The following is a 24229-nucleotide window of genomic DNA, read 5'->3' as shown; positions in this document are numbered from 1 at the left end:
GATTATATACATTCATATATGTATATCAATTGTTATTCAAATTTTAGTTGTTAATGATCAAAAGATTTAATGAAAATTCATTACATTGATCAAATTGATTTCATACTGCTCAATATTTATGCTGAGCATCTATTTATTCGTCGATATATTCAACATGCCCAAAACTCAAAGAGGTATATAAGAGTTATCGAAACTGACTTGAGACATTCAATACAAGAAATATACATCAAAAGACATCAATCGTTTCATTTCCTATCCGAACATCATAAGATTATGTATATCAAATGGCACTAGAACTTATTTTTGAACATTTCGTCAATTACAGTACATTGATATATCTCCAAACATCCTACAATCCAGGTCGATATATCTATAAACGAAGCATAATTGATGAGCTTTCTAGCCAGCCAATGCGAGAGAACATATAACTCACAATAATTTTACCGCTCTTTAGATCTTCGCACCTATAACTGACTTCTTCAGGTACCTATAATATCCATACCACCAATTAGTAAAACAACAACCAATGAAAAATTGAAAACTTACACCTCGCTCAACTTGCAATATTCTTAATTTATGTTTTCGATCTTCAAATTCTGCTACGATACCTATGAGTGGTTCTTGAACTGATCCAACATGTTGATTATACGTTGATAATCCCTTTTTACCTTTCAGTTTAGCATCGTGGAATGCAGCTATATCTCCCGGTCTAGGCTAAAGATTGGGAAAACATATCAGCATCATTGATTCCGGATCGTATATGAAATATCGCTTTGAACCTGGAATCCGACACTGCAAATACCGATGTACGGGACCACACTCACATCATCATATCTCCTCAAGATTGATCCTGCTTCTTGCTCAAACACAACTTGACCCCATCCTTGAGATGGACGGGGTAATTGAGCTTGATCCATAGCTAATAAGACAAATCCAGCTGGGCTTCCATCCTACAATGAAAGGAAAGATGGGCGTTAGCACTATTCTGTCTATTAGGGAGCTAAACATCGGTGATTAACGTAGTGCAAGACTCACCCCCACTTGAGCTTTCCTACCACCACTAAAGATCTGGTGAGCGGATCTGGCTAATTGAGCCCCGTAAGTCGCTGAAGCTTCTTTCAGCTGATCAAATCCTGGTCTTCCACCTTGACTTCCAATTGCAGAAGCCGTATGTGCAGGTGGAGCAGGGGGCTGCCGTGAGATGGAAGACTGTCTAGCCGGTGAAGGTTGTGCTGGGGAGACCGGAATATCATGTTGCGAAGCTTTAGAAGGTGTAGTTGGCGGTATATCGATGGAAGATCTAGATCTTCTGGATAAGAAACTACTCGATCTTCGAGGTGGGCTTTGTGATACTTGTTGAGATTGGGCTTGGGGTGGTGGGGGAGGTCTGACAGGCGGTGGTGGTGGCGGAGCGTCTTCTGAGGGCTCTTGAGTACCCTCTTGCTGTTGAGACATTATCACAGCTGGTTCATCAGATATTTGCCAATCGCTCGCAATGCTTGTAGGCCGATCTTCAGGTATGATAGCTTTAGCGGACGACGTTGTACTGCTTCTCTTGTATGACTGAGAGAATCGCTTCTCGGTAGGGACCGGAGGTCGTCTGCCTGAAGGCGTTCTCACTGGCGAAGCTGGCATAGGTGAAGTAGGAGTTTGCGGTCCTGGAGTTGAAGACACTGGTACCTCATTCTTGATGGAAGTTGAGATTGTAGGCTGAGGTCTACCAGGCGGAGGGGGAGGAGGAGCTTCTTCTTCTGTTGTTTCAGCTTCATTTACATTCGCAGGAGGACCAAGAGATAGTCTGCCGCCAGTCACAGGAGATCGAGCAGGAGGTGAAGGTGCATCGTCACTAGCTGCTTCCGCAGCATCAAGCTTCTCAGCTTCGAGCCCTCTGGTATCTTCTGCCTCTGTAGAAGGTGCGCTGCTACCATGATTGAATAGACCGAATCCGCCTAAAGCTCCTCCAGCGCGTAGTCTGGCTAAAGTAGCTCGTCGTCTAGCAGCTTCTTGCTCAGGTGTCTCCTCACCTCCCCCAGCAGGTTCAGCTAGAGCTGAGGTAGCGTTAGACGCGGGTTGTTCAGCTCCCGGACTAGGAATAGGCGGTGGCTTATCGATTGGAGAATCGACTTGCAATTCTTCTGTTTGAGGAAGGACTGCTTCGGTGGCAGGAGGGGAAGTGACGTCTCTAGAGGATTTTTTGAATGTTGGAGGTGGCATTCCGAACTTGATACCCCCTAATTTTGCCATTCGAGCAGCAATGCCGCTCCGACGAGTGGCCTCTTCATCTTCTGCCTTAGGCGATGCGGGCATTTCTTGTGATGGTAAAGCTCGGGCCATGGTAGGTGATGAAGCGGTGACGGGAGACGGAGCAGCTGCTCAGAACAAAGACAGTGTTAACTGATAATATTGCGTCAGTATATAAGCGTGACTCACCAGGTGACTTAGGCGGAGCAGCGGACGCAGTCACGCTTGTTTGTATAGGAGGAGGCATGGAAGGCTGCCTAGCGGGCGGTGGAGGTGGTGGAGCTTCGTCCTCCTCATCTTCGACTGCAGGGTATGCTTTTCCACTGTCGTCTTGTGGCTCCCTCGCTGGTGGAGGAGGGAGTACCCGAGCGGACGGAAGAGGTGGAGGTTCATCTTCACTATCTTCCTCCTCGTCTGCTGCAGCCTGAACTGGCGGTGGAAATGGTCGTGCATGTGGAGGCGGGGGCGGTATCTCATCTTCCTCATCCTCGGCGTCAGGATTTATAGAGCCTGGAGTCTGATGAGGTCTAGCGGGAGGTGGAGGTGGTACATCTTCCTCTTCTTCTTCATCTTCTTCCTCTTGATCTTCATCCGAATCTTCTCTAGGCGGAATCATTGCGCTACCCACGGGCGGAGGAGGCAAAGCCCTTCCTTCTCTTCTAGGGGAAGGCAACGGTCTGGGTCCAGCAGGCTTATCCAGAGATGCCCTTCTTGCTGAGGGAAGTGGAGGTGGCATGTCGTCTTCGTCGTCTTCATCCGCTTGTTGATCATGCGTATGGTCATGTTCATGTCTTAATTCCAGCTCATCTAAAGGGATATCCATGGACAGGCCCCGAGGTTTACTTCTTGGCGGTGGTAAAGGCGGAGTCTCATCGCCTTCACCTATAGATCCGTCATTAGCAGGAGGGTGGAGAGGTATCATGCCAATCGGATCTGGACTGAGGGGCGTGGATTCGTCTTCGTAAAGTGGATCTTCACTTGATTGTTTTAGGTGTAATCGTCCGCCTTGTGCTTCTTTGAGTATATCGTCCTTCTCATCTCCACCTTCTACTAAAGCTTCTTCAATTTCGTGGGATGCACGAGCTGATTTATCGATGATCTCACCTTCACCCTCCATACTCGCTATTCCTGCACCTCGAGAAGGAGCGTCCGCACCGCCGATAGCTCCGACAAGAGGTACATGTTTCTCTTCGGGCGAGCCAGATTCTGACTCAGCAACTTCATCATGCTGTTCGATTGGTGCATCCACATTGTCTTGAGAAGCTGATGAATGAATAGGAGCAAGAGCTATACCCGCTGCTTGAGCACCTTCTAATCCACCTTGACCTCGACCAGCTTCTTCAGCTTGTTTCTCTTCCTCAAGCTGTCTCTCTGTTTTGGGCAAAGGATCTTCCTCTCCAGCAACCATTACTTGAGGTGGAGGCACAGGTAGACCATTTTCATCCGTACCTTCGAATCGATTTTCCGGTTCTTTAGGATTTGCTCGAGCTTCTTCAGCTGAGACCGCGGTGTTCGCTTGGGACGTCGAGGTAGCAGTAGGTCCACGTCTTCTTGGCGGAGCTGTTCTTCGAGGCATAGCTGCTATCGGGATGGACTTCGGCAAGCCAGATTCCGAAGTCGTTGGCTCCGGAATGGACACAGGTACGGGAACGGCAATTGTTTCTTTAGATCCGCTGTCCTCCTCAGATCCACCAGCCGGAGCCGCAGCAGCAAATGCAGTAGGCATAGGTTCTGATTTCTCCTCGGTGGGAGACTGTACTTCTTTTGTAGGTTTTCTAACGGGTTTAGCAGGAGGCATCATTCCCATTGGACCTCGGGCTCCCAATTTGGCCATTCGAGCAGCAATAGCAGCTCTTCTAGCTTTCTCTTTCTCCTCTTCATCTTCTTCTTCTTCTTCCTCCTCAACTTGCTCTTTTTCTTCATCGTCCCTTTTAGTCTGAACTCCAGCCTGGTCCAATGAATCGCCACGTTCAGTAACAGGTGATTTCGCTTGTTCAGCAACACCCGATCCTTCCTCTGCTTCTCCTTCGAATTCCGGCTCTGGCGCAGGTGGAGCAGGGGGTCTTTTCCATACTTTCCCACTTGATACTGGTACAGGACCAGCTTTCTTCTCTTCTCCATTGCCTGCACCAAAAGCACCTTGATTTTGCAATGCCGCCATTCGTTCTTTTAGTGACTGTCCTTTTGTAATTGAGCTAACAGCATCAGCAGCTGACATTCCTTTTCCTTCACCTTCTTTCTCGTCTATAGAGACTACCAGAGCCGGAGCTGAAGCTTCAGCTATTGAGGGCTTGGATAATTCAGAAGTAGTGGAAGAAGTTGTTGTTGGAGGAGGATTAGATTTTTGTTCTTTAGCTTCTTGTTCTTGACGTAATTTTTGTCTTTGAGACCAAGTAAACCCCCCTGTAGCAGGTTTAGGTTTTATAGGTGGTGGAGCGGGTTTATTTTGAGCAGCAGCGAAGAAAGCTAATCGATCTTTCATAGATTGTGGTTTCGGTGGTGAATCTTCTGCATTCTCATTAGTTGCTTTGGGCTGACTACTTTTGACAGGGGTGTTTGTTGTAAGAGCGGAAGGATTTGGAGGAAGAGTTGAAGTAGGTGGTTCAGAAGGTGAAGGAGGTGCAGGGGAAGGTGCAATAGATGGAGTTGGTAATCTAGATGAAGGATCTAATTGAGGTGAAGGTGGAGCTGGTTCAAGTATAGAAACGGGTGGTTTTGAAGGTGGTACTTCTTCATATTGCTCATTCTTTAAACCTTCTTTAAGAGGTTCTTTTGGTTCAGTAACGGTAGGGACAGGTTTGTCTGAATCTACCTTTGATTGTTGTGATTCTTCAATGGCAATGATGAAATCCTATAAAGAGTTTTAGTTTTGCTCTTAATTTTTGGAAAAGCCCATTTATTCACCTTTGGAAATCCACCTGATTTCGATCCATCTAAATTCTCTCCAACTAACCAATCTTCATCATCATCTGAAGGACCAGTTACTCGAATTCTACAAATCATTATTTACTCAATTAGCAGTCTGTACATAATTTCCAACCATCCTAGAAATGAAAACTCACGTTTCATCTTTCGCGAACGATAAATCCGTAGCATGAGGTGATTTATACTTCAATCTGCTCATTTTGTCAGATCAGCATGAATAACATAACAACGAATACGATATTTTTAAGCTGTGTTGGGAAAAAAGGTAGGACTCACATTGTTTTTGCCAAGTATGGGTAAGACATCTTGACTATATTCTAATGACTTTGACGCCAAATGTCTAAAGTTTATATAACTCAAAACAGATGAGGCGAAGGAATTATCTCTCGATAACTATTTAATGATTATTCTACACGACAAATACAATTCTTATAGATCTTGGGTCAATGTCGTGAATGTCTCGGATACAAGGAAGATGGAAGTCGTTTTAATTGCACATATGCTTCGAGTGATATGCGATATATATATAGGTGTTTGATATAAATGTGCCCATTGTAGGTCATCTATGAGAGGTGTAGGGTGATTAGAGTGTAGTGCCCCGCGAACTGTGCAGTGACATCACACAATAATCATGAATTATAATTATACCCTGAATAACGATTAAACATCAATAACAAAATGCCACAAATCATTAAACAGGTGCATGTATGCAATTGACATTATAACATTAATTCGCTTTCGTCTAATTGATATCTTCCTCTTCCTGAGAGTATACATACACACTCCTTACTCAAAGATTATAGTGACTTCCATACGCTCATCTAAATAATACCTTCTTCTTCTTCATCCCTATATCTTCCATTGTGATTCTGATTATCATCATTATCATTTAAATCCCATTTTCCATCTTCTCCAATTTGTCCATGTGCAGGTAATCCTAATCTTTCTCTAATTCTTTCAACTGCTCTTGTCCAATTAGCTTTCCAAACCATCCAAAATTCTAATATACTTGCATAAGCTAAAGCAATACTTAATCCTACCCAAATTCCAATTAATCCAAGGTGAAATCTTGGTGTAAAAGTTAACCATAAACCAAAAGGTAAACCAATTATATAATATGAAGTCAAATTTATCAAAGCTCCTGTTGTATGTAAACCTAAAGATCGAAGGACTGCTCCTGCTGTTGAAACTATACCATCTGACAACTACATTTTCTTTTTCTCAGTTCAATCTCATTAAACCATGTGAAAACAAAATGTGACTAACCTGGAACAAAGCGATATAAGGCATAATTTCTGCCACAAGTTCAACTACTTCACTATCATTATTGAAAAGATATCCCCAATTTTTTCTGAAAATGACGCAAATTGATCTGATACAACAACAATCAGCATTTGATGTCAACCTAATGGGAAATCACTAACTCACGAGTTGATAACAGCAAAGATCAAGGACCATAATAAACTAGCTCTACTAGCCCACTTGGCTTCCCAACCTCTTCCTGCTCCAAGCAGATTACCAACTCGTACAGCAGCAGCAATGCCTAATGCAGCGGGGACTTGATAAAATGTGGAAGCTGTTGACAAAAGGACTGATTGAGCCGCCAAATGTACGGGGCCAAGAAGTGAAGCTGCAAGAGCACATGCTTCCCAAGCCCACCATTCGGATGAAAGCTGAGAGGGGTTCGACATTGATCAGCTCGTCATGGCATCAAATATCGGTCAAATCATATTACTAACCATAATTGTACCGGCTAGACCAAGAGAAGTAACAGTACCCAATTTCGAGAAACAATGTTGGAATTTAACAGGATGGAAAGCTTCTCTTGGACCATAAAGGATTGCCCAAGTCAAAGATACGATAAACTACATATTGTCATGTCAGAATGAGGTAAATCAAGAATAGACCTGATTGTTGAAATACTTACTGCTAAATTGTATGACATTCCAGTGGCTAAGGCCCCACCTACAAATCCGAGTCTACAAAAATCCGGACCCCATACCTATTATGAACAATAAGGTCCAATTTTGTCAGCCTTGTTTTCAAATCATTCTCAATTGGGAAATGAACAACTCACAAATAGATAATTCATGAGCAAGTTGGTAGGAGCAACAAAAAACAATACATAAGTAGGTACATGCATAAGATTTTGAGCTTGTAAATATCTTGATTTTTTTTTGAAACGATTTTTTAGCGATTTCATCTTTTAATTTATAGAGTTGATATTAAACTAAAACTCACTTTTTCATTAAAACATTACCTCCATATCCTGGAATACCTAAACTTAACCATCTAAGATAAGATGAAGCGTATTTAGCAACATTTGGTTCTTGTCCAAGAGCAATTAAAACACCTTCAATATTCCACCAAATCATAAACATTGGAATCATTGAAACAGTTAAAACAACTGCCATTCTTTGTGTCCATAATCCAACTCTTGAAGGATCAGATGAAGTCCAAGCTGCAGGTAATAAAGTATCCATTGCAGTACATAAACCTTGTAAAATTGAAAAAGATGATACAGCAGCTGTCATTGAAGCTAAAGATGAAGCTGCTAATTCAGTTGTACCTAAATGTCCAATTGAAACTACTGATGCTAAATTGAGTGACCATTCTGCAAGTTGTGAAAAGAAAATTGGTATTGATGATCTAAGAATAATAGGTAACTCGGCCTATACAGATTTGTAATTTCAAGTTAGTTTCCAAATTCAACAAATAACCTTGACAACTATTATCTTGATATCGGAAAAGCGTAAAGTCAAAATTAACTTACCCTTAAAGCATCTTGCCAAATTCTAATTTCTACACCTTCTTCATTGACAGGTAATTCTAAATCAACCGCATCTAATTCTTCTACAGGATCAAGATCCATTGGACCAGCTCCACCTTGAATACCAGTATTCATACCTAATCCAGATCTACCTCCAAACATTGCACCTCCAGCAGATTGAACTAAACCTCTAACTACATCACCACCTTCATCACCTGAAGAATCATCTGCCATTCTAACCGTAACACTTTGTCTTCTACCTGGTCCAGGTAAACCTACATCAGATATATATGGACTTGAAGTTCTACTTAAAGGTCTTGAATTTTTACCTCTACCTCTTCTTCCATCTTCTTCTATTTCAACATCTTCTTCAGAAGGTACATTTGAAGAATCTCTAGAAATATCATGATCTTTATCATATTGATGATGATGGTGATGGTGATGATTTAAATTATCTTTTCTAGGTGGAGTTCTAGCTTTTGATCTAGATCTTGAATTTCCACCTGTATGATTTGAAGAAGAAGAAGAAGTCATTTTCATTCCATTTCCACTTAAACCTTCAATTGATCTTGATTTTCTACTATTTCTTCTACTTGTTGATCCATACGATTTTCTAGAAGTTCTACTTTCTCTTCTAGAACTTGAAGACCAATCTTTATCTAATAATTTTGATCTTTCATTTGAATCTTCAATATCATCATCATCGTGAAAGATTATAGCATCTTCATAAGATGCTTCTTGGATTGTACCAATTTGAGGTCCAACCGGATTAGCAGGGTTGATTGCAGTAGAAGGTCTTCTTCTACCTGGTGTAATTGTTGGAGCGGATTCTTCGAAAGGAGATGAATCTTCATTCGGTTCATGATCTGGATATGTAGCTGTAGAACCTCTTCTAGGATGTGGATGTACACGAGCACGATTAATTAAGTTTTCAAGATTCGATTGAACGGCTATAATGATAAAACACAAATAGTCAGCAATAGTACTAGCAAGAAGGAATATGATAGAGCTCACCATATGGAGAAGTAGATAGGGATGCAGCAATAGAACTTGAATGAGGAAAGTTGGACATCTTGCTGCAAGTTGTAATTAATTTACTGTAAAGTGGCCAAAAATAATAAAGATTTGAATTGATTTCAATTTCCCTTTTTCAAGATATACAATACTTCTTTCGTTTGATATTTTTGTCGTTGCCTTGATCGCTCTGATCACCTTCTAAACTTTGACTGATGATCAAAATCACAAATTTGTCAAGTTCCAATTTATCAATACAAGGTCCGTGTTTCTTGATGATATTATTGTTTGTCGTATAACAACGTTGATTGATGTATTTTATATATTCCAAAAGAAGTTAAAATCGTTTTTTCGAAAGGAATACAAACTGAGTATGAAAGTATGATCGTCAATATATATCCCAAGTTGACGTAGTTATAAAGTAAGAATCTGTTTAAGAGTGTTCTTTAAAGAATCAATTGAAGTCAAATTTCTTTTGAAAGCGTTAAAAACTATTTAAACGCGTTTAAACTAGATTAAATCGGAATTTGTGCCAATTGGATTACCCTGATTTTTAGTTGAATGAGATCTTATTTCAAAAGTGGGGTAAGATCAAAGTGCCCCGCATTTGAAAATACATACATACACACAAATACATGTGAAAATGCATGCAAATATTAATGCGATAAAAAAAAGACATATACTCATAAATGAGAGGTTGATTTGATTTGATTTGATCAGATCATGTTGATGTTGATGGTTGGAATGACTTGCGTGTAAGACCATAAAGTAAATACAAAAATATGACAATTGACAACTGATTTATGATTTTTAATTCAACCATCCCCTACAAGTTGCGGCACCACATAAACAAGGTACTCTTAATGAAGGATCAGATTCTAATGGGAATTTATAATCGTATAGAATTTCTTCTCCTGGATGAAGTGTCCGTTCTGCATAGATGACGATCTAACACATTATGATATATAGGTCAACATTATGTGGAAATTACCCTTTTTGATAGAAATAATCAAACTCACCTTTGATTGTCCGTTGACTTTAATGATTTTAGCATTAGCAGAAGGATCACAAGAGTGATTGATAAGTCGACTGCAAATGTCAATGTTTGAATTAGTATACGCCCTAAGAAATCGACGGGGAAATAAAACTTTTACGCACCTAACACTTCCTCTGAAGGTCGCATCACAAACAATATCATTATCGATCCTGAAAAGATAACTACTTCCGATACCTTGTTTCAAGTATTTTTGTTCTCTAACATCCGCTATTGCAGCTCTACAAAGTTCACCAACATATTCGCAAACCATTTCACCTTTTACAATAGTTTCCATTGCGTAAAGTCCATATCCTTCAATAGCTGATCTTGCAAATCTCAATTGTTTCTTTCTTATTCGAAGTTGATTGAAGGCGAAAAGTTCAGAATCTGTGATAGTTGAAGTTGTTACTTGTCTATTTTGATCTCGTCCTGCTAATCTTGCCGTTCTACCAGTAGTTACACCAGCATTCATCACCGCATCATCAGAAGTAGAAGCCGCTTTAGTAGCTTTATTACGTTGAGGTAAATAACTTGATTTAGCAAGTGAAGGAATTTTCTTAAATCCTTCTGCGCGCCATGATCCAGCTTTATGATATAATGGGTGATCCTCATCCAGTAATCCTTCGTCCTTTTCTGCTTCGGCGGAAGGGAAATCCGGTTCTATACCAGTCTTAGCTGATTCTAAAGCTTTTCCAAGCCAATAAGCATCTTCCTCATCCAACACAGCTGAACCGATGAATTTATCAAATTCAGATTTAGGTCCTTTCTTTTTTCCACTAACAACTTTCTTCGTCTCTTTGATAACTTCTTCAATCTCAGCCGGTTTATCGATGGTGATCTCAGCGACCTCGGGTTCAGCAGGTGGAGGAATTTCGACTGTAGGTACAGGAGAATCAAGTCTAGCTTTCTTACTTTTCTTTGTGACTTTCACCGCTTTACCAGGGCGTTTCTTTCCTTTAGCGATCGGAGTTTCCTCTTTATGCTCTTGGACGACAGCTTTGATGGTTTCTTTGGCGGGTTCGGCGATCTCATCGATATCCATAGCCATATTGTCCTTTGTTGTCTTCGAAGGGACTAATTCGTCATCGGATAAGGACGAGGCTGAGGAGAAAGACGGCAATCGCTTCTTGGCTTTGACAATAGGGATATCTTCCTCGTCACTGCTTTGATCAGAATCAATGATCTTCCTTCTAAGAGTATCCGCTTTCGTACGATCTGCTTTAGGTCCAGTAGGGATATCAATCGTCTTGGGCGCAGGCCGATTCTTCTTGGTGATCGTTAGATATTTCCAAGTTCCGCCAGATCCCTTATCTACCTCCACATCCCCCGCGGTTGCTGTTGACCGATCTTCGTCCAATTTTCGCGCAGAAGGAGGAGTTTTGACAACCAAAGTCATCTTGTGACCTTGTATGGCGGTTGTGTCTAGGACACGCTGAGCTCGGTATGCTGAAAAGTTGTCCGAGAAGAGAATATACCAACCAATATGGTTATGAAGGATCTAAATGCCAAACGATGAGCACCTGTCAGTGTGTCAATAGACAGGGAGCAGGAAGAAGATTACTCACTTGAGCAGGCTTGAACATCTTGAAATGATCCTTCACGTAGTTGCTATAATTCTCCGTGGAGGGCAGGAACTTAGAATCAATGAAGACATGAGCCAGGCCATTAGATGCCAATGCCGCTTTCATCTTTTCTACGGCCTGCTCGTCTACTTTACTAGGTTGAGGAGGCGCTCTTCTTCGTCCATAAGGCGATTTCTCTCTCGATCTGTACGTTGGTCTAATGTCATCTTCACTATCTGATGTATAATCAGATGAGTAATCGGAGTAGGGTGTTCTAGATCGCGATCTTGAAATTGGGCGTCTGGAAAGAGGTGTGTATGAATTTGCTGTATCGTACCTCTTGCCTCCTCTATCGTTATAATCGTAAGAATCGCTAGCATGACGAGAGAAAGGAGCTGCTGTGAAAGATGAAGCAAGATGTTGCACGGGTGCATTTGGCCGAGAGGGCAATCCGGTTGGTCGGTTTGACAGATGAGAAGAAGGCGAAGGGAGGTAAGTTGACGAAGTGGTAGGACGAGAAGGTAAAGCGCCGGGTCTGGAGGGTAATGAAGTATGAAAGTTAGCAGGCGCTGTAGGTGGTCGGAAAGCTGGTCTGGTAGGTAATGATCCAGACGAAGGTTTAGGTATTGTTGGTAATGGACGGGAAGATATGGAAGAATCAGCTCCCGCACGAGGGGTTTGAGCACCTGCTGAGGACGGTGTACTTGTTCCAGCTATTGTCGGAGGGATGAGTGCCGGTGTAGGCGGTTTAGGAAGGACTTTGGGTTTTGGTGGAGGGTATCTTCTGAGCATTTCCTCTTCCACTGCTTTCTTCGTCCTGAATCCCCTTCCATCCAATACCACCTTTATCTTTTCGTTCGTGTTCAGACTGATTCGCTGTGCATCGCAAGCCTTGACGACTTGACAAGCAACCTCATGGGCAGTGCCTTTCTTTCCATGAGGTGGTCCATCGAATTTTACCCAGCAAATACCCAACTGCATTCCTGACTTATTATCCATCTTGGCATCTATATCCTTAATCCTACCATATGGTCTGAGGAATTTGCTGATCTGGTCGGTTGTCGTTAGTGGACTCAGCCCAGTGATGAGGACTGCTGCAGGGGGTGGTGGCGGTTTAGGACCAGTGGAATATTCGTCCCACTTTAAGATAACGTCAGCTCAGTCGAAATCAAGGTGTAAAATCAGCTCACTTCATACTCAACCTCATAAAAGCCCGCGCGATTCTTCATAACCCCTCTACCTTTATGCAATTGCTCTTTCGTTAATTTGAGTCTGGGATCAAATACTTCCACCGGCTGATCATAAAGCATCCCGTCAAGTCTCTTTTCCTTCCCCACCACTAAGAAATTTCCTAAGCCAGGTCTTGGCTTCACGCAGGCTGGTGGGATGTAAGGAGGCGGGATATAAGGTGGAGTTGGTGATGTGGGCGGAGAAGGAGGCGTTTGGGGAGCTTGTCCAGATTCCATATCGACATCTTGATCTTCGTGTTCAGCATCCTCGGAAGGTGATTTCAGCCGCCGCATTGATAAATCTCGAAAGTGAAACGAAGGAGGCGCTGTTGGTTCCAAAGCCGGAGGACCAGGCGATGGAGGAGCAGGTGGCGGCGGTGAGGGAGGTTCTATCGGAGGTGGTGAAGGTGGTCTGCTACTGGAGGGCGGTAACGGTATAGGTGAAGAATGTGGACGAGAGGAAGAAGCAGAGTTATAAAACGATTTAGGTGCTAAAGGAGGAGGTGGAGGTAAAGGTGATGGTGCTTGTGTGGGAGGTGATGGAGGTGGAGGCGGTAAACCATCTTCATATTCTGGCGGAGGAGGGGGTGTAGGCGGTCGATTATCATCAGGCGGTAAAGGAGGTGTCAATGGTCTACTACCATTTTGAGGTGGTGGTGGAGGTGATGAAGGGGGCAAAGGGGGTGGTGAACCATTTGGACTTGATCTTTCAAAAGGTAAATTCGCCAGATGAGGTGGTTGAGGTCGTTTCAGAAAAGATGAGGAAGCTGTTGCACCAATTGGTAACCCAACAAATGATATTGATACTTTTGCCCTTGAAGTTCCGTCTGTTGGTAAAAAGTTGGCTCTATAGCTTGTATCCTCTTCTGATTTTCCTGTATCACTTGATAGCTTTTTAGAATGTCGCTTCTTGGGTGAAGTTGGAATCCGTCTAGAATCTTGCTGTTCCGTTTTAAGCGGAAGTTTAGATGAGGATGATGTACTTGTACTCGCTATACTTGTTGTAGATGGAAAGTTCTTCAAACCCACACTGCGATTTGGTGAAGGTCCAGAAGGTATGTTGATTCGAAAAGGTGTCAATGAGGAAGTTGAATTTGATTTTACCGATTTACCGGATTCATCTATCCCGTTTAAGTTGATGACCTTTGCAACATCGGTGAGAGTGGATGAAGGGGATCCAGTCGAGGTAGGTATATTTAAGCTATTAATTTTAGAGCGAGAGGGACCAGCTTGACTTGATGGTTCAGGTAGAGCAGTCGCTCGCTGAGGAAATGCAAAAGAGATCTTATCATGTTTACCATTGAGCAAAGCGGATGGACCGGCAGGAGGTTGTTTAGCTGGAGCTGAAGGTGGACCTCCATTTACATTGCGTAGGGCTTTTGGACCTGTCGGAGGGATTCTCGGGCCGGTGGGAGGAGGTCGAGCGGAAGGTGAAGGAGATGGAGCCATTATGTTGGCTCAAATCGAATTGATACCCTCCATGCGAATGATTTCCCCCTAAAGACGATTATCCCGGAGAAGGACCAAGGTTAAACAGAAAGGTTGAAGTGGAAAAAAACGAAAATACCGGATGAAAATTACGCGTTTTTCTTTTCGTTTTCCTTGAGCCGTGAATGTTATTATAGGGAAAGAAGGACAGATATTTCGAAGTCCCTTCCTTACTGAAGTGAGTGGCTGATATCTATGATATATATATATATGCTTATGCTTATGCTATGATAACGGGATGCTATGGTATATGAGGTTTTAATCGGTTGATTGGCCGGATGTTAATGATTTTATTTATCTTGCTTATGACTTGGAATCGCGTGCAAGTAATGATTAAATCTCATTCCCTTAAATGGTACACCCATCATACATTCAACTTTTAAGATTTGGTGGCAACGGAATCAACCTCTTCAACAAGATATAAAAGCCTTTGTAAACAATGAACAGAAGTAGTGGTACCCTACTCTGACTTTCTGATAAGCAAATGCCCTGCCAAACCGGATTGGACCCGTTTCCATTTGAAAATTTGTTAAAATATTTGATGGGTAGTTGCCGACCGATCTACCCATTCGCAGAGTCTATAATACATCGCATCCCTCTTCGATTACAACGAATCAATCCTCCTATTTTTTCGGTTTATCAATATGGGACCGGGGACAGGCTGTCAAATTACTCAGATCATGAAATTTGACTCCAAAACTTCTTATGCACATTTTACATAGTAAAGTATGAATGTGTTAGATATCTTAATTATATACAAAGATCGAATCTCATCTGTTTAAAGAAAGGTGTAAACATAAAACAATCTAATCTAAATCAAATCACTCATTTTCAAAAAATCCGAAAGAATGATTGGGATAGGGAACGAAAGCTAAAAAATCAAAATCCTTTATAGACACCCTTCCTTATATAGCTTTTCCTTTACCTTTTCCATCATTTGTACTTGTTATTCTTTCTGGTAAATCTTCTTCTTTCATAAATCCATCTTTATCAATATCATTTTCATCTATTGAATCAATTTTACCTTCTTTTATATCTTCTCCAAATCCATCAATTCCATCTTCATCATGTAAATTTTGTGGCCACATCGCATGACAAAAGAAATTTTCAGGATCAATCTTTTTCTTTAAACTTCTTAATCTTGGGAAAGATTCACCATATACTGCTGCTACAGCTGAAGAAGTTGAACTTTGCAAGAACTAACAAAAATAAATCAAAAAATTAGCTTTTAACTCAAAGTACGTTGATTGATTACGTGAAATGACCTACACAAGGTAAAGGTCCACCAGGAGAATTAGGATGTATGACTTCATTTATCCATTCTTCTGCTGTAGTTACACATCGTGTATCTTCAATTGGGGTTTCATTATGTGACCATTGGTGAAGGGCTGCTACTGTGAAAGCTGATTCTCTGTGAGAGAGAGGATAACATGAATCTTTGACATCTGCTATAGCTCCTCCGCCTGTATATTCGAAAAGCCAGGCTGAATCAACAGAACAGCGAAACTCAGCACTGATCGGTTACATGGAAGAGGCTAGGAGGTGAAGATGCTGAACTCACTGCAACCATCAGGAACAGAATGGAATCTCGAACAAGTTTCGTCAATGACTTCGTCAGATAATGATTTAAGCATGTCACTTTTGATAAACCTGATTATTCATCGATAGATTAGCGTCAGCTTGAGCGTCCAATGCATAAGCAGAAATGATGACGACTAACCATTTTCTACCTTGACCTCCTTTTAGAATTTCTTCAACGGCCAATTGTTGTCTTTCAAATTTCCTCTCGCTGAAATCTTGGAATAACGATCGTCCACCTTCCCAAGCACTGATAGCTTGTACGTACATCTCTCCTTCAGCTCTTGCACCAGAAAAACAAAGTTGGAAGACCACGATGGCCGGTGCACCAGGTGGTCCGGCGGTCATGATGATATTGGTGTACAGTGTCCGAGGTGACCCTTTGATGCAGTCTCGAACATGTCTCAACAGCGAAGGTGTCTTTTCCCGATCAAATAGACTATTTAGATGATGGCAATTAGGTCAAAATTGAATTCAATATCAAGAAGCATTTGACTTACTAGATCAAGTTACCAGCATATACACTAGGCAAATAATACGCTTTTGCTCTGAATCTAGTGACAACACCCAAAATCGCGCCTGCTCCTCTGACTGCCCACCAAACTTCCTCAGGATCTTCATCGTCTTTCCAATCTCCACCCTTCTGTCCACCTTGACCAAGCCATACAATCCTTCCATCGGCAAGTACCATTTCAACTTCCACTAAATTATCCATTGCTAGACCATGTTTTCGACCGATGAAACCGAATCCTCCTGAGATGAATTGACCTGCACCTACCGGGAAAGCAGACGTAGGGACGTGGAAAGCTCCGTAAGGAGAGGCTGCTGTAGCGGCGTCCAGGGCTTTTGAGTTGACGCCTGCTCCGAAGGTCACAAGGGTATAAGGAGGAGGATCAGGATGAGTATTGAGTGTTAGTTGAGTGGAAGGGCCGGAGGCAAATGTAGGGTGGAAGCTTGTTGAATATGATGAAGAAGTGGAAGAATTAGCACCAAAAGTGGTAGGTACAAATGGGAAAGAGGTAGTGGGTATTTGTGATGGGTTTACATAGGTTACTCTTGGACCTGCTCGAGAAGATGGACCAGCCTCTGGCGAAGGATTTGAGCTTGTACTCGATGAAAAGGAGAATCCCGAACTTTGACCAGCCAGAATATATCCATCGTCCAAGGGTGATTTGGGAGATCTGGTGTACTCAGAAGCACCGGAGAAGGAGGTTGCAGGGGTGGATTCTTGACCACCGCCATAAGAATCAGATCGACTCCCGCTACCGCTTCTTGTGCCACTTCCGGATCTCGAGCCAGAAAAACTGCCGTTCTTATCTTCTTCCATCGCACTGGAAGATCGAGGTTTGTCGCAGCTTTGGGGAGTTTCGTCTATCCTCTCCATGGGACTATATGGACCAGATCGGTCACCATCAAACTTTCCCTTCCTCCTTGCGCCATCATCATCTGTCCCATCGGTAATGAAGTCGTCGGAAGCTGACCTTTTAGTGGCCAAAGTGTCCGAAGATCCCGCATGCGTCGAGGCCAATGAAGGTCGTCGAGGCTCTTCGGTTGTTTCAGGTTCCGATGAATCACGACGAAGTTGGAGTCTCTCAAAAGACTCTTGTAAAGTCGGAGGTGAAGGGTTCGGCAAAGATATAGTGACATCGGTCATAAGGGATAAATCAAGAATGACATGTCCACCGACCTGTATGTTGTTGTCAGTATATACAAGTGGAATGTAATGATTGCAACCGACTTACACTCCATCCGTGAACACCATTACCACCACCCTTGACACTCAATTCAAGCTGATGTTGACGACAGAACACAACAGTCCTGATTGCATGTGAGTGTCAGCATAATCATACTAGATACCCTCTTCTGATAGAGAACGGACTTATACATACCTACTGACATCTTGAGCTGTTATTGGTTTGACCAAAGCAAGAGCGTTGGTTTTAACAGCTCCGTTGAATATAGTGGAAGATTCGACGAAGCTACAGCAGGTATCGTTTGACATCAGCTTTGCTTCCGTGGTCAGACTAGAAAGTTTAAGGAGTGAAAGTCTCACCCGTCGTCGTTTCGGCCCAGTACTACAGGTTGTCTTGATCCTGATGCGACGTGGCCAAGTACGATATCTTTGAGTCGCTTGACAAGTTCATCGTTAGAGTTGAGAGTGGTGGGAGTTTTGAGCGTTTGAGCGAAGAATGGGTAAGGTTTTACGATACTTTCTGACTGAGCAGACGTAGGAGGGGAATTACGAATAGCCATATTGCTTGTGATTTATCGTATAATGCAAATACTTTATGAATGACGAGAAAAGAATGAGATTGTGTGATCTGCTTGATTTATACCCGGTTGGAGATCGCTGTTAGATAAGAGGTGCAGAGTGGAGATTGTCTCCCTTTAATAGATTGCTGATTTGATTGATGGCGGCGATAGGACCACAGGATTGTAGGTTAGTGCGAAATCTAGGTGACTTGTCGTTTCGAAAATGAGTCTAGAAAGACTAAGCGTTATCAATGCCACTCCTTTCACCATCAAATATCTAAGTTACGGAGACGCTTTTGAGCTTTCCGGGGATCAAAGATAAACCCTCTGTGAGGTCCAATGAATTATCTAAGCGAGTCAAAGGATTGTGCCAAAATCGACTAAAAGTAGATGTCCGTTTCTTCGTTCTAAGTGGGGAGATACCGAATTCAGTTCAAGGGGAAGGTCCTTTGATTGGTTTTAATCGATTAATTGAAGTAAAGCTAATGTCAAAAACAATTTGCTTGCGTACTCAGATGCCGAAAAATGTGAAATGACGATTGATCAAAGTTATCGTTAATTGATGGTCAAAGTATTGGAAATTCGCAATGAAGGTTGAATGTCAACCGACGATATTGTGAAGGAACAAATGAGAATACTAGTTATAGCTTCAAAGAGAGCAATGGCAATTTATTATACGATATTTACTTGTCATACGATGGAGGACGATCGAATATATTTATTTGTATAGTACAGTGGTAGTAATATAGGCATATGATCAACGTTGATTTACGTCAAAATAATACAAAAATCAGAACAAAGACGTCTGCCGGTAAAATGCATTGATTGCATTCCAGATGTAACTACGTTTTTTTCGTATATCTTATTTTGTTATTTTCCCTGAAATTGATTAATTTGTGTTTCTAAAAGCGATCTTCAGAATAAGTATGCATTTTTTTCTTGGAAGGCTCGGACACCGGGATGGGCGTTCTCTGCGTTCCGCTTTTACCAATTACGAGTGGTTTGATCTTACTGGATTTAGAAAGAAATGATTTGCGTCATGTAACTGACTCATTACACGGAGATTCCCATAAACCCTAACCAATTTAGCGAAATTTAGGGCAACGCACAACGTTCTGTTTTGACCAGCTTTTTTGCTGTAGTTTTTATCACCATAAGGTCTGAAAAGGTTTCAGGATGTCAAGATGAGCTGGAATCTTAATACGGCATGCGTCATCTGGTCTGGAAGATTGAGAAAAACCATATGCAATAGCTCCTATCTGTGAAGAGTGCCTTGTTGTTAAGCAAAGTTGATCGTCCTTACCGCAGAAGTCGACGCGTTGTCCGACTTTCTCCGTCTAAGCAATGAGCTAGCAGAGGTCCCCACTGAATAAGCTGTCTTCAAGGTTCTGTACGAATAGACCTGAACATCATGACGTTTTGCCACATGTCTATTTTACAGAAGGTTGATGCGGGGAACTTGGAATCAAGTATCCTTAATAACGATAACGCCGATGAATAAAGGTTAATGTGGCATTTCATTCCTTCGCGTTCGAATTCTAAGTTATTGCTTCGCTCGTCATTGCATCATCAACAGTTATCCATTTTTCGAGATTATATCTCATACTTCTTCCCCTCTTCTATCAATCACAATTACAAGAGGAAAGGAGTATACTTAGTTTCCTTCCTTTCAGATTACGAAAAACACTCATTGTATGTCTCACACGCCAACTTCGACAGCCCCAGCGGGTAATGCAGATAAGAAACCCTCTTTGACGGGGGTGAGGATTAAACAGAGAAAAGGTCAAGCTAAAGCTACAGCAAAGTTTGAACCTGAGAGTGAGTCGAAGATCCTTCATCACTGTAGGTGACTGTTTACTAAACTCAGACCTGTGCTTCATTCACAGCCTTCCGTGACGCTCTCCTTTTGCACCTCGCCCTCATTCCTACACCTTATACTACCGACTCATTGGTAACCAAGCTAGTTCAAGCAGGAACAACCTTAGAATTCCTCAAATACTCTGAACAACTTTTTGAGATCCTTTTCATAGGTGGTTTACTTCAACCTGGTGGTAGTTATCTGGATGATAAACGATCTCCAATCTACATTTTGAAGGAGAATTCAGAGGAAGATCCAACATGGGAACAAGATGTTGGAGTTAAAGGTATGATTGAAGTCCTCAAGAGGGTTATTCAAAGATACAAATACCTTCAAAAACCATTGGAAGAAAACTTCTTACCTGACTTATTGGGTTATTTACCTAAATGGAATAACCTTGAATCCAGAAACAAATTATCAGAAGCTATTGCCCTGCTCGTCATCGATTTACAAATTTCGCCAAAATGTTTAATCTCTTTGACAAAGGAACATGTTAATAAAGATAACTCAGCTTTAAACTTCTTCACTCACTTCGCCAAAGTAATCTTATCAAAACAAACTATAGATCAATTTTCCTCTACTATCAAAAGATCGGGTTTGAAAGATATTCTTAGTGTTTTCCCTCTTCAGATTAGAGATAAAAAACATCTAGATGACCATTTCAAGAAAGAAGGTCTTCAACCTATCGTAGATTGGTACGCTAGATTAGCATTGGGAGAAGTCAAGGAAGAGACTATCAACTCAGTCGAGAGGATGATCAGCGATGAGGACTCTAACGAGCAGGTGGGTTAGCTAGGTTTCTGCGTCGTTCCCTATCAGCTAATTCTTCTATTGCAGATTATCGAGACTCTCAAGACTCAGCAAGCTGAGAAGCCGGTCCCTGAATCCGATTTGGTAGATTGGGTCTGGCAGGGTCTGATGAGGACAATTGATATGTCAGCTAGAGCTGATCAAATCGATGCGTTTGTTGTGCAATACGTTGCTGTGAGTACCTCGAAGTATAATTTGAACATTTTCCCGATCGTGCGGAAAGCTTACATGCTTCTTGACTTTGTAGAAATACGCACCGGTCCTCGAGCCATTCACCAACACTGCTAAAGCACAAGTAAACTTGATCAATTCAGTTCAAGTTGCTTGTCACACCGATACTAGAATCATCAAGTCATTTGTACAAATCCTAAAGACGTTGTACAATGCTGATGTAATCTCGGATCAAGCGATTATTTATTGGCACCAAAAGGGAGCCAAACCTAATGGAAAACAACATTTCTTGAAAGCTACTGAACCTCTAGTCAAGGTGAGCAATGTTCCCTTCTGGCTAAATTGAAGGAAATAGCTAACGTGTTGATCATCGTAGTTCCTCGAAGAGCAGGACTCTGACGAAGAGGAGTAGATTTATTATGCTGATAAATGATGGAGGGTAATGACGACGGAAATCATAGGGGGAAGGATTCAAGTCATGGTAGTACCGTGTTGATAATACACTTAGCATATCTATGCATTCTGCATTGAGCGTTTAACATCCAGATATGTGATAATTTGCTCGTCGATTCATGTGCAATAACCCGCCTACTCTTCTCCTTGCCTATCTTTCCTTATTTGTACTTCTGTTTTGGTAATTGTTGGCTACATGCTCCTTGGTCTACTTCCGGATACGCCCTACTGCTTCTTCTGAGCGCAATCTTCAGATCTAGTAACTCTGAGATCTCGAGCACCAGTCTAATTGATTACGTAATAATGAAAGTCACTCATTTCCATGCGCGAGTTGAAACAACTGCATCTTAAGAACATGAATATCATAATTGTTTCTGCTATGTCTTTCAGAACATGAATAGCATACTAAGAAACTTCTTTCTCTCCCTCGGTGGTCTTATCACTGGATTGAAAATATAAATCAACATGGCACGTAATCAAGAAAAAGCACAATCGATGTTATATCGATTTAGAGAACAACAAGCAATTGATATGGGAATGGGAAATAGAATTAAAGGAGATAGAAGACCACGTATGGCTAGTAGTGTTTCAAGTTTAAGAGAATGTGAAAGATGGAGAGGTGATATAATGAGAGATATTAATAGGAAAGTTGGAAAAATACAAGATGGTATGTTCAAGTTTCTTGGTTCTTAATTAAAGGAATTATATAAATTAGAATTATGATAATCGATCACACATCTCCAATCTGGTTAGGCCATAAGTATACAAACTTGTTGAGGATACTCACTGACATTGATAATTTATTGCTATGTTTCAGTTTCTTTGTCAAATTTTGAAATTCGAGATTTGAATGACGAGATTAATGCTTTATTTAGAGAAAAAAGACATTGGGAAAATCAAATTGTTAATTTAGGAGGAGCGAATTATAAAAGAGGAAATGTAGCTATGACTGATGATCAAGGTAGAGAAGTACCTGGTACAAGAGGATACAAGTGAGTATGCTTTCGAGATGAATTAGCTTTCAATCGAATAGGAGCACAGCTAAATCGCGATTATGATCTTATAGATATTTCGGTCGAGCAAAAGAATTACCTGGTGTAAAAGAATTGTTCGAACGAGGGGGTAGGTCATGATCATTCATTGAAATTGCCAAGGATCAAGTGCTGATCTATCGGCCGCATCTGTCAGCTACCCAAGCAACGGAAGAATCAGCAAGAAACGCATCTTTCCAAATGTTCAGGCATCAAGGGCCATCATACTATGGTGATGAAGATGAAATGGACGCTACTTTGGCGGAAGAAGAAGATGAGTTGGCTCAACAAGGTAAGTCTTCATAATCAATGACTTCTTCGTCGGATCAATGACTTCGTCGTCGGATTGAAGAGCTCATTCTGCTGTCGTTTTACAGAATGGGAAGCAGCGGCATTAGCATCAGCCAAATTACTAGACGTTAGTGATTCAACCGATATTCCTCCTTATCCAATAGCATCCACCTCATCAACTATTGCTGCTCCTCAAGCATCTTCATCTTCATCGATCAAACGTAAAGCTCCGTTGAATACCGAAGAAACTGATGACGTTGATGCGAATGACGATGTGGAAGATGATTCGTCGAAGAAAGCTAAAACAACAGAGGTCGTTAATGGTAATGGTGAATCTTCGGTCATACCCCCAAAATCAATCGACGAAGCTATGAAATCTGTTCAATCAACTTTATCATCTTTTTTAAGTGTTTTGGATCCTCAGTCACTTCAATTTCCTACTTTACCGAATGCCAGTGAAATGGAAGGTGTTTTGTTGGAAGTTAGGAAAAAGGCTCTTAGAGATGAGTATGGTGTGTAATTGGAAGGTGACGGAGGTATGGTTGATCATGTATGTACATATGTACTGTGGTCAATGAAGTATCACATCTGCAAATGACCAAATATAGTGTATCTGTGTACATTGTCAATGTGTGAAAGCCGATTACAGCGAGTCTTCCGGACACACTGCCACTTTACTTTCGTTCAATGATTGATCGCGAATCAATGGATATATAATACAAACAGATTCTCAAGCTTCTAGTGTCACTACTTCTGGGCTTTCACATCATTCTCGCGTCATGCGATAAGAGGCAAGCGATAAGAAGCATACGACATCTTCTTTCTTCTACAATTGATTACAATATACCTCTCCTTCATAGTAACACGTCAGAACAACAATCAGAATTATCAATATGGGTTGCACGAATTCCAAAAGGTAGAAACATAACAGTCCTCTTCTCTTCCCTCAATCGATATTCACAAGCAAATTATCATAAAAATAATAGCTGACTGCGAAGTGTGCTTATGATAGGATGTACGAGTGGGATTATCATTCTCACGATCATCATCAACCTTCAATTCATGATAGCATCTATTTCGAGAATGATACAGCGTATCAAGACGCAATGAGTCAATTCATCTGGCATCCTGGATGGCAAAGATGCTGTGAGTATACGATTGATCTATAATCTTCATCAATAGAGTTGATGGATGATATGTAATAGGGGGTCAGCCTGATGAATATGATCATATGCAAGCTATCAGAGTAGGAGATCGACCCATTGGATGGCCTGTGGAGGGGGGAGCTTAGGGTGTTTGTGATGCTACTCGTCCGCAACCATTTCGATATTAAAGTTCGATCGGTACCACAGTGTGATTTATTGTATCGCGATCAGATTTGCGCGATGATGTTGAATCTGTCCTAATGATGGTAAAACGGAGGAAATCTATCATTTGAATTGAAACGTCAGATCCCAATGATGGTGATTCGGGCATGAACCTCTGTGATGAGTATTCTTCCATGGTGGAAATGACAGAA

At 41.6% G+C, this 24229-nt stretch overlaps 6 protein-coding genes across 6 annotated transcripts; 2 read left to right on the top strand and 4 right to left on the bottom strand.

The window, feature by feature from the left end:
- Positions 1-349: 349 nt before the first annotated feature.
- Positions 350-5471, bottom strand: I206_104806 (uncharacterized protein; the record flags this gene model as incomplete). Its single annotated transcript, XM_019154109.1, has 9 exons — positions 350-370; positions 434-487; positions 547-714; positions 825-950; positions 1036-2369; positions 2431-5092; positions 5146-5233; positions 5304-5357; positions 5443-5471. 9 exons carry the CDS (start codon positions 5469-5471, stop codon positions 350-352), a joined length of 4536 nt encoding a protein of 1511 aa, XP_019012849.1.
- Positions 5472-5987: 516 nt separating this feature from the next.
- I206_104805 (uncharacterized protein) lies at positions 5988-9008 on the bottom strand (the record flags this gene model as incomplete). The annotated part of the gene is made up of 9 exons (XM_019154108.1): positions 5988-6371; positions 6433-6538; positions 6595-6839; positions 6906-7031; positions 7094-7168; positions 7244-7331; positions 7408-7838; positions 7940-8886; positions 8951-9008. The coding sequence occupies 9 exons, from the start codon at positions 9006-9008 to the stop codon at positions 5988-5990; spliced, it is 2460 nt and encodes an 819-aa protein (XP_019012848.1).
- Positions 9009-9760: 752 nt separating this feature from the next.
- Positions 9761-14226, bottom strand: I206_104804 (uncharacterized protein; the record flags this gene model as incomplete). Its single annotated transcript, XM_019154107.1, has 5 exons — positions 9761-9898; positions 9970-10039; positions 10109-11484; positions 11552-12688; positions 12739-14226. The coding sequence occupies 5 exons, from the start codon at positions 14224-14226 to the stop codon at positions 9761-9763; spliced, it is 4209 nt and encodes a 1402-aa protein (XP_019012847.1).
- A 944-nt stretch (positions 14227-15170) lies between these two features.
- On the bottom strand, positions 15171-18096 carry I206_104803 (uncharacterized protein; the record flags this gene model as incomplete). The annotated part of the gene is made up of 8 exons (XM_019154106.1): positions 15171-15464; positions 15535-15749; positions 15827-15915; positions 15986-16282; positions 16344-17530; positions 17586-17661; positions 17733-17822; positions 17897-18096. 8 exons carry the CDS (start codon positions 18094-18096, stop codon positions 15171-15173), a joined length of 2448 nt encoding a protein of 815 aa, XP_019012846.1.
- Positions 18097-19790: 1694 nt separating this feature from the next.
- Positions 19791-21347, top strand: I206_104802 (uncharacterized protein; the record flags this gene model as incomplete). The annotated part of the gene is made up of 5 exons (XM_019154105.1): positions 19791-19914; positions 19983-20737; positions 20792-20938; positions 21012-21251; positions 21312-21347. The coding sequence occupies 5 exons, from the start codon at positions 19791-19793 to the stop codon at positions 21345-21347; spliced, it is 1302 nt and encodes a 433-aa protein (XP_019012845.1).
- Positions 21348-21853: 506 nt separating this feature from the next.
- On the top strand, positions 21854-23230 carry I206_104801 (uncharacterized protein; the record flags this gene model as incomplete). Its single annotated transcript, XM_019154104.1, has 5 exons — positions 21854-22055; positions 22206-22380; positions 22455-22510; positions 22577-22711; positions 22797-23230. The coding sequence occupies 5 exons, from the start codon at positions 21854-21856 to the stop codon at positions 23228-23230; spliced, it is 1002 nt and encodes a 333-aa protein (XP_019012844.1).
- Positions 23231-24229: the final 999 nt, after the last annotated feature.

Source organism: Kwoniella pini, chromosome 6, assembly GCF_000512605.2.
Source record: "Kwoniella pini CBS 10737 chromosome 6, complete sequence".
NCBI lineage: Eukaryota > Fungi > Basidiomycota > Tremellomycetes > Tremellales > Cryptococcaceae > Kwoniella > Kwoniella pini.
Note: the sequence above shows the minus strand (reverse complement) of the source record. Positions and strands in the feature narration are given on the sequence as shown.